Here is a 10,620-nt window from a genome sequence, read left to right as displayed (position 1 = left end):
CAGATCTACTGAGATAGTTTGCCAACCCTTCCCCATAAAACTCGGCTAGCCAGGTCAGAAGATACTATGTGATATCATCACTGAAGCTTTGTGGGACTTTGGGTGGTTTTGTGTTTGGGATTAGGGAGGATAGAGAAGAGGACCTGGAGGAGGAGATGGCAAGGAGATAGAAAAATGTACTTAAAAAAAAAAATACAAATTTGAAGTGATTCTTTTACAGCTGTTTATTAAAAAAAGATACAGTCCGTCCTTAGAAATCCATAGGCGATAGTGATCAACCTCCAGGGTTGGATATTTGACTTCTATGGTTAATAAAATGAAATGCCAGTAGTGGAAGAAAAACTATATACAACAAATTAACTGCTGCATGTTAACATAAAAGGGATGCATACTAAGGCTGGAAACATACTCGGCTTGTGCAATATTTATGCAGCCTTATTAGCATTATTATTATTTTATTCTACAACCTTGCTAAAAAAATGTGTAACATGAGGATTCACAATTGGGATATACAAAGTGTTTACAGAGGACAGGTTTGTGCAGAAACCCAGCACAGACTGAGCTATAGCCACTAACGAAGTCTTTAACTCCTAGTTACTTGTTAGTGTGGTGATTGATGCAAAAACACTTATATAAGCCTCAATAAGGAAACTCGATATACTGTACATACAGAAACAGACAAAACGTGAGGACAACATCAAATGAAGGAGTAACGAAAATAACATATACATTACAATTATATATATATATATATATTGTACCTAAAAAGTGGAAATTAGGGACTTAGTGGACCTGTCACTTAAAGTCATGTATACTTGAATGGATTTGAATGACCAAGGGACTCTTCACTGAACATCTACACATCCCTACAGAGTGATGCTCTGCGCATGGATCACTTCCAACCATTCACACTTCATCACAATCGGAAAAAGTGTTCTGTATCAGTGATATTCAAAGTTTTATAGTCCAGGGACCACTGTCCAATGCCAAGGGCTACCTACATGCACATCAAAGACTACAAGACCATGTATGTTTAATGTATGCTGAAACTTAGGCTGAACTACATTTGTGGAAAGAATTAATAATCCGGACATTTGTATAGCGCGTTTCTTTTGACGGACTCAAAGCGCTCGAGCTGCAGCCACTGGGACGTGCTCAAGAGGCCACCCTGCAATGTTAGGGAGTCTTGCCTTGAACTCCTTACTGAATAGGAACTGACCCTAGCCAGGATTTGAATCCTGGTCTCCCATGTCAAAGGCAGCGCCCTTAACCAGTACACTATCCAGACATAATTTGATCTCTCCAGTGACTATGTAAATCATTTTTGCTTAGCATGCCAACAAAATGGCATTTGGCCAACGTTTCATGTCACAGCTTGTGGCTCAGGCCCATTAGTGGTAACCATAGAACAGTCTCAGAATCACTGGTCTATAAAGCTATAAGAGGTGGAAGTTCTATCCATGGATGTCAAATCACATAACCTCTTGAAAAGAGGAATCTAAGTGAACATCGCATTTGTGTTTTGGTCCACTTTTTTAATCACTGCTAGAAAGAAAGTCAAGTGCTCCGAATGGTGGGTAGGGGACCCAATCACACATTGGGCTCGATTCTCTAACCAGTGCTAACTCAGTTAGCATGTGGTAACACTTTGCACGTGCAAACTAGGGTGCTAAGTAGTTTGCATGGGCAAAGCTGTTACTGTTTGCATGCTAGCGCACGTAAAGTTTAGCATGCGCAAAGTTTTGCGACCGTGCAAAGTATGCTTATCACGCTAGTTAGCATGCAAAGTGGCTGATTTTGCATGCAAAGCTTTATGCGCAAAACTTTGCACGCGCTAAACTTTATGTGTGCAAACTCTTACGCTCTCATTAGTGTGCGAAGAGGCAGTTTGCACGTGATCAGCCGTTTTTCACTGGCGTGCTAACACTTAGCACAGTTTTGTGAATCAAGCCCATTATGTTGCAAATTTCTGTTGTCTCTTAGTTTAAAATAGGTAATGTAGAAAAGATATAAAAAAATAAAAATAAAAATGGCAGTGTAAGACATCATATGGAACTGGGAATCAATAATAACAGAGGTTGTGAAGGTAAAGTATACAAATATTGTTAGTCACTGGCCTGGTGCACACCAAAAACCGCTAGCAGATCCGCAAAATGCTAGCAGATTTTGAAACGCTTTTTCTTCATTTTCTGTAGCGTTTCAGCTAGCATTTTGCAGTTTTGTGAAGCGTTTTTGGTGTAGTAGATTTCATGAATTGTTACAGTAAAGCTGTTACTGAACAGCTACTGTAACAAAAAACGCCTGGCAAACCGCTCTGAAGTGCCGTTTTTCAGAGCGGTTTGCGTTTTTCCTATACTTAACATTGAGGCAGAAACGCATCCACAATCCAAAATCTGCAGCAGCCCGGGAGTATGCGTTTCTGCAAAACGCCTCCCGCTCTGGTGTGCACCAGCCCATTGAAATACATTACCCTAGCGGATCCGCACCCGCAAGCGGATCGCAAACCGCAGCAGAACCGCTCTGGTGTGCACTTGGCCTTAGAGTTTTGTTTTTCATTTATTAGCTATCCTTTTCTATGCTTTATGACGTTTTCCAACACTAGACTTGCATTGTGCTCAACACTGAAATGTATCATAGGCAGTGATGAGGAAAAATGCAGATATTCTTTTCACACTCATTTTCGCGAAAATACTGTAAAATTCGACTACCGAAAATGTTATCGAAACTCATTTTGTTATACGTTTGTGATTTTTTTTTTGGGAATGTTTCACAAATTTTCACACTAAAAATAAACATTTTTGCACTTTTCGTGAATTTTAAAATAATGATTTTTCGCATTTTCATGATTTTTTTTTACATTGGAAAGAAAAATGACTTTCCTTTGACCATATTGGGAAAATACAATGTTTTTTTTGGCAAATATTTTCTCAAAATCAAAAATAGCATTTTTGATGCAAAAATGACAAAATCAACACTGATCATAGGCACAGGTGGATGAGAGGAGAATAGGGGTGAGGCTGCAGGAAGACATTACAATCTGCAGAGATGTGAGTCTCAAGGATCAGATTAGATGCAACCTGTTCATTCTAGGTTTGTCTCTCTTCAAAGTTCTTCATTGGGATTCAAAATAGTACTGTACAAAAAATACTACAAAACTACAAAGAGGACTTTTTTTTGCTCAAAGTGGTCTTTACGCTCCTGGCATCACTAGCATAGTAAGATTAAATAACGTTTTTATCCTGTCACAACTCCTTTTAGAAATAAAAATCCCAGTTGAATATGATATTTTTTATATCTAAGATTCCACATACACCTGCTTTGACAGAGGTTACTATTAATAAATAACTAATCTGAATAACTAATTTTCCCAACACACAACCCCATGATCTTTAGAAAAGTATGTGGTTGTGTGATATTTCTGCTGCCCACCATAAAGTCAGACTATATATACATACAGCACATTAGCCAATTATACTGGCTGTAGCTTCAAATTTACACTGAGCCAGTATCATGTAGGCAAAAGTAATATCTGGTCCATGATGGTGTTTTGGCATCTGTTGGTTTTCAGGAAGAGCTGTATTTGTTTGTCAGGCGAGAACTGCTGCGATCCAAAACCAGGTCATGACCATTGGCCTTCCATTTCCCACCAGAGCCCTTCTCGTCCATAGGAGTGATGGCGAGGCTTGGCCTGTGGCACCAGCAGCATAAACAGGACTGCAAAAAATAAAATCAAGATTCTCATAAATACTGTATACTTCTTAAACTGTAAACATAGAAGAGTTTACAAAAAAAAAATGTTGTTAAGCGTAAAGGTTAAAGTGAACCTCCAGACTAAAAATCTACTCAGCAGCACTGAAAAAGCTTGGCGTTTCTTTAACAGTTTCACAGCATCAGAACTTTGTTTTTCTTCCCCAAGCCTCATTTTAGCTGCACAGAAGCTAAGCTCCACCCCATCAAAGAAATTTGCCCAGGTATTTTTCCCCTGATGCTGTGCAAAACATGTTGGGATTTCTGATGTTGTTCTCGTTCTGCTGTTTTGGTGCAAATTTGTTGGTTTTTTTTATTTGTATTTGGGATTTGAAGCCTAGCATGTGCAGTGTTCTTGTTTAAATAACCTTTTATCAGAGCAATCAAAGTGCACATTTCAGTCTTCAAGATATCATGGTGCGTATGTGTTGTCCTCCAGCACTATTAGTTCCAGCGCTTTGTAGTTTTGTGCACAATTGATTTTGCATACAGTTGAAATTGACACTGGTTTAGCAGTTAGTAGAACAATGGTGAATTTACCTATACTTTACTATCTACTTTTACTGTTAGTAGAATTTACCGGTTAATGTACTATGATTGTACCCTAACGTGAGCCCTGCCCTATTTATGCCTAACCCCCTATCTATGCCTAACACACCTTCAACGCTATAACCCAGAGGTCCGCTAAAGTATAGTGGAACTCCGGCGTCTGCCATAGCCACTAATTATTCCCATATGATTACCGCGAGGCTGCAACTTGGGACACCCACATTCTTAAACACCAAATTAGGCGCAATCTGCACCCAAATTAACTGATTCAGTCATAGCTCCCCTAATATAAAATAATATTTCCAAAACCACCCAATTTAACTTTCTCCAAATGAAATGTAAAAAAAGAAATCTATCCTATATTTTAGCTAATTCCTTTCTAAGGTAGCATCCTCCCCCACCCCACAACATAAAAAAGCCAGCATATAAAGCATATAAAATCCTGATGCCAAAATCGGTCAGTAGTAGTACTGAAATGGCCAAAATTACAGTTGTTGCTGTGCAATGTTGGTGTCCGCATCTTGAGGATGGGGGAAATCCAGTACTGTTATTTCAGCACCAAGCATGTTTTGGTCCATCTGTCTTCAATGACAATGACCCACTCCAAAGAATGAAGCATCACAAGCTAAGGACAGATATGGAGCTGAAATACTTTGGCATCAGTTTAGCTGCTTTGTGGTTTGCTTTTACCGTTGTATATTCATGGATTAGAACTGTTACCTGGAAGCAGTTTTTGAACTTCCTGCTGACAAAGTAGAGCGCCACTGGGTTTATACAGGAATTCAGGGAGGCCATGTTGATCCCAATGTAATTCATAACTAAGAAAAAGCTAAAGAAGTAAATGAAACAGATTAGTATGCTATCTATATGTCAAATTAAGGGATTATGCACACATTTACATACTTCTCAATGAGGAGATTAAAGAGAACCCGAGGTGTGTTTAAAGAATGTTATCTGCATACAGAGGCTAGATCTGCCTATACAGCCAAGCCTCTGTTGCTATCCCAAACCCCACTAAGGTCCCCCTGCACTCTGCAATCCCTCATAAATCACAGCCAGGCTGTGTTTACATCTGTAGTGTCAGTCTCAGCTGCTCCCCCGCCTCCTGCATAGCTCCGGTCCCTGCCCCCGTCCCCTCCCTCCAATCAGCAGGGAGGGAAGGGATGCAGGCGGGGACTGGAGTTCTGCAGGAGGCAGGGAGAGCAGCAGACTGACACTATAGAGATAAACACAGCCAGCTCTGACAAGCTGTTTGTCAGCAGCGTGGCTGTGATTTATGAGGGATTGCAGAGTGCAGGGGGACCTTAGGGGGGTTTGGGATAGCAACAGAGGCTGGGCTGTATAGGCAGATCCAGCCTCTGTATGCAGATAATAATCTTCAAACCCACCTCGGGTTCTCTTTAAAGTATTTTAGTGTTAAAGTAGTTCATGTTCTGGTTGTGAAATGCACAGATTTTTTGTTGTGTATTTTTATCCTTCCTAGCATTACTTTCCTCTGCACTGTCTGGAAGTAAATCTGCTTTGGATGGTTACTCACCATAGTTAGTTGTCCACAGTGGCGTTCCTACCATAGGGCGGCAAGGGGCGCCCCGCTCCGGGTGTCGGGTGCCCCAGGGGGTGTCATCAAGGCCTCCCACAGAGGCCTGTGCAGGAGGGGGAAGCAACACAGAATGGAGGGGTGGTGGTGAAAGCGGCAGGGAGGGGGGACGGACCCCCCACCTCCCTCACCTGGGTCCCCTCCTTCTGGCGCTTCACCCCTCCTAATTAACAGCAGCTGTAGATAAGCGGGCAGGAGCGGGCGGAGAGGACTTACTCACCTGCTTCCTGCATTCCAGGTGATGGCGCACAGCGTCATAGTCTCGTGACGCTGCTCTCCGCCTTCTCCACCGCCCACTGTGCTTCCTGATTCGTGGAAGCGCAGCGAGTGACAGAGAAGTCGGAGACCAGCGTCACGTGAGGATGGCGCTGTGCGCCATCGCCAGGAAGCAGGTAAGTCCTCTCCGCCCGCTTCTGCCCGCTTATCTAAAGCTGCTGCTAATTAGGAGGGGGGGAGGCGCCAGATGGAGGGGACCCAGGTGAGGGACCCCTCCTTTCAAGCTTCCCCCATACCAGGGGCAACTATACTACTGGGGAAACTATACTGGGGAGTGGGGGCAACTATACTAGCTATTCTGGGGGCAACTATACTAGCTATACTGAGGCAACTAAACTAGCTATATTGGGGCAACTAAACTAGCTATACTGGGGGCAACTAAACTAGCTATACTGGGGAAACTATACTAGCTTTACTGGGGGCAACTATACTAGCTATACTGGAGGCAACTATACTAGCTATACTGGGGGCAACTATACTAGCTATACTGGGGGCAACTAGTCTAGCTTTACTGGGGCAACTAAACTAGCTATACTGGGGGCAACTATACTAGCTATACTGGGGGCAACTAAACTAGCTAGCTATACTGGGGGCAACTAGGCTAGCTATACTGGGGGCAACTATACTAGCTTCACTGGGGGCAGCTATACTGGGGGCAACTATACTAGCTATACTGGGGGCAACTATACTAGCCGTACTGGTGCAACTATGCTAGCTAATACTTTAAATTACAGTTAGCTCCGCCCTCATCTGGTCATGATCATGCCCATTTTTCGCAAGTTGTGGCCACGCCCATTTTTTTTGGGGGGGGGGGGGGCTTTTAATACCCAGCACCGGGTGCCAAATGCCCTAGGTACGCCACTGGTTGTCCAAAGTTAGTTTATCATCTGATAGCAATCAACTTCTTATGGATGCACAAAGATGGGTCCAGATATTTTTGCTGTTCAAGGCAAACTAATTTTATGTCCCCTCTTCTTAGCCTCACCCCCATGCACACTAGTGATCAGTGGCGTAGCTAAGGAGCTATGGACCCCGATGCAAGTTTTACAATGGGGCCCCCCAAGCACTCTATACATAACAATTAATAGGGCGCACCAAAATCTGCCAAAGGCAACTACAGTGTCAGAGTTACAAGAAGGGGATGGGGAACAGTTTCTAATGAGTACCACTATTCAAAGTATCTATAGAAGTGATTATTATGAGCACAGAACCAATAGAGAGCTAATACTGTAGTTGAGGGAGGGCCCTTTGGGGACCCTCTGGCCCAAGTGCCCCAATGCGGTTGCTACCTTTGCATCCCCAATTGCTACGCCCCTGCTAGTGATTTCTGAGTAAGCCATGGGTTAGGGTATATCGCTGGAAATTTCGGCACAGGGTAAAACCAGAAGGCGGCTCACCCTTTGCTTGCACAAACTCCTGCCCCACAGCACCTCCTGGCCGCAATAGCAGCATAGGGGGCGATATACAGGCTGGGAACGCGAAGAATCACTCGCGTTCCCATGCCTGTCGGCCGGTGACGGCCAAGCCGGAAGTGTTCGCCGGCGGGTGCAGAAGCATCTGAGCGGGGCTGCGAGGGCACCGATCGTCTGCAGGGGGCTGAGGGAAGCCCCAGGTGAGTTCATCTCATTTTTTTTGGTTCACTTTAGGTTCACTTTAACAAGGTGAATGCATATGCACATATGACAGGTTATAATAAGAATGGGAATTGTCATACCTGTCGTATGTCATTTTTCTAAAAGAGAATCTGTAACTTTTTAAAATTGAAAAACAAAAATGATACTTATCTCGGGAGATGGAAGTCTCCTGAACCTAATGAGGCTCCCCATGTCCTCTTTAGGCAGCCCGATACAGCATTGGCAGCCCAAACAAGAATTATATGTGCCTGCCTGCCTGCGCAGACCACTAGCGATTTTCCTCAGTCTCCGGTGGAAATAACCAAGCCTAATAGAGTCATCTGCACTTGCGCACTAGAGCGGACCCAATCAGGATTGGATATTTTCGCTGGAGCATGAGGGAAAGCCACTAGTGAGCCTGTGTGCACTGACAAGCAACCAACTAGTGGACTTTTGGGGGTCCCAACACTGGATCACCTCTGCTGAGGAGGATGGGGGAAGCCGCTTTAGGACCCAGAGTTTACCCCCCTCCCGAGGTAAATACCCTATAGGGGCACTTTTTTTCTCTTCAGGGAGAAACACAATGACTGTTGTAAAGACAGTCAGTATATTTTATTTATGAATGCCAAATATGCAACACGCCTCGCAGGTTTGATCCCGCTTCATCAGGCAATAACAACGGAGCAATAGCATATGTGGTCAGTAGAAGAGCCAGGCACCTATAGCATATGTGGTCAGTAGAAGAGCCAGGCACTTCTATCCTAGACAGAGGTGCCTGGCTCTTCTACTGACCACATATGCTATTGCTCCGTTGTTATTGCCTGATGAAGCGGGATCAAACCTGCGAAATGCTTTGCATATTTGGAGTTCATAAATAAAATATATTGACTGTCTTTACTACAATCATTGTGTGTCTACTTGGAGGAGGTAAGTCCACCACTACCTCCTATATTTACCAAGAATTTGGTTTTTAAGTTCATTTAGCTTCCTTTTATCCTTTTGGCGCCTCTGTTCTCCTGCATAATATTGAGTCCACCCTTGGTGGAGGGTTGAACCCCCTTTTTCTCATCTACAGAGAGCGACTTCTTATTCCTGAGTAGGGTCATGAAAATTTTCCCACCTGCCTTTACAGTGGTTGCCTAATGGCAGGGATGGTCGTAGTCAGCCAATTTCGCTACGCTAGAACTACGCGTAGTTTTACGCAATTACGCTTCGCCAAACTACGGCTTCAAAATCAAATATTTGCTTCGTATGCATTTCGTAGACTACGGGTTAAAATACGCAATTACGCGTAGTGCGTAGCGTAGTACACGAGGACACTTATGCCATTATGCATAAAAATGTACGCATGAATTCCTCTGCAAAGTGCTTGTACCAGTAACTCTTCTATGCGTACATTCCCCTTTCCAATGCGTAATTTTGTATGCGCAATACACATGAGAACTACACGTAGGGGCGTAAACTAAGCGTAACGGTACTTCGCTACGCGTAAAATCATACGCGTAGTTTTGAGACTTCGCCTACGAACTACGATGCGTAGATGCGAACTATGATGCGCAAATTCGCACTGGCATAGTTTCTGCTCATCCATGCCTAATGGTAACCCTAGTTTGTGAGTATTAATATTTACTCTATCTAGTAACCATTTACCAGTACATATTACACTATTGGGGCTCTTGGTGTTCTTTGTTTTTTTTTTCTTTTCAGGTTCACTTTAGGATTTGGAGGTGTGGGTTGTAGGTGATAACATTTCATGAGTTGAGTCCTAGGGATGAAACCCTACTTTTGTAGTTGTATCAAATTAAAGTTATTGTCTGCTTTCAAGACTCCAGTTGTGTTGTTGGTGCTGAATCTAAAAGTTGTGACCACAAGTGAGCTCCCCTGTTTGGGTGCATAACACAACATAACTGATCAATCGCTCCTGCCTATTGTTAGTTTAACAGTTAATTTGGACATCCGCCATCATAGGACTGTAGCCGTGTTTAATTAATTTCATCTTAAGGCAATCCAGGTGTTTGTCTCAGATTTGACTGGATCTTATAGCTTGGCTTTAAATTATGGCGTTCGCTTAAATATAAGCAAAACCAGGAAGAGGGCCGTGTCCCAATGGTTGTCACCAGACATGAGCTCCGGATGAAATCCGAATGATTTTCATTCGGATTTCATCCAGATAATTAGTGCAGCTAATGTGGCTGGCAAGGGGGGTGTTAAACTTATCCAGAAGCCATCTTCTTTAACTCTTCCCATGTCGCGTCTCTTGCTGCGTCCGGGTTCCGGGTTGAAAGAGGAAGCCTAGTAGTCACATGACCGGGCTTGGAACACAGCATGGGACGCACCGTGGGACAGAATAAAGAAGAAGCTTGAAGGAGACTAAAGGAAACCGAGAGCCCAATATAGTGTAGTGTCTCAGTGACAATTAGTCAGGTGTACAACAAAGTAATGGTTATACTTACAAACGTGGGTCGCCACAAAGGCAACCATTGGAAAAGCAGGCGGTGAGAATTATAACCTGACCCCATTCAGGTTTAAGAAGTCGCTCTCTGTAGACAGGAAGGAATGGGGAGACACCCCTCCACCATGGGTGGAGTAGACAATTTGTAAAGCAGTAACTCAGAGGCGCCAAGTAGAGTAAAATCGATTAAAAACTGTTAAAAAGGGGGAAGTTGGTGGACTCACCTCCCTCGTAGAAAGAAAGACCGGACAATGGGACGTTACTCACAGTATAAAGTAACTTTTTATTAAAAGCTCCAAAGTTGCAACGCATTTCATGGGTCACAATCCCGCTTCATCAGGCAAACATTTTAGGAGGGTACAAAATCGAGTCAATGGCCTGGCTGA

General features: G+C 43.5%; 1 protein-coding gene across 2 annotated transcripts in view; it reads right to left on the bottom strand.

Moving 5' to 3' along the window:
- Positions 1 to 209: 209 nt before the first annotated feature.
- Positions 210 to 10,620, bottom strand: part of LOC137529024 (endothelin receptor type B-like) — a 78,950-nt gene continuing 68,539 nt past the window's right edge. For both annotated transcript variants that reach the window (XM_068250895.1, XM_068250896.1), the window contains exons 7-8: positions 5,017 to 5,125; positions 210 to 3,714 (exon numbers count right to left, since the gene is read on the bottom strand). In XM_068250895.1, the coding sequence (XP_068106996.1) occupies positions 3,565 to 3,714; positions 5,017 to 5,125 (259 nt within the window). In that variant the 3' untranslated portion in view covers positions 210 to 3,564. The remainder of the gene's footprint in view (positions 3,715 to 5,016; positions 5,126 to 10,620) is intronic.

This window comes from Hyperolius riggenbachi, chromosome 8, assembly GCF_040937935.1.
Source record: "Hyperolius riggenbachi isolate aHypRig1 chromosome 8, aHypRig1.pri, whole genome shotgun sequence".
In the NCBI taxonomy this organism is placed as follows: Eukaryota; Metazoa; Chordata; class Amphibia; order Anura; family Hyperoliidae; genus Hyperolius; species Hyperolius riggenbachi.
This window is presented reverse-complemented; position numbering and strand designations above follow the sequence as displayed.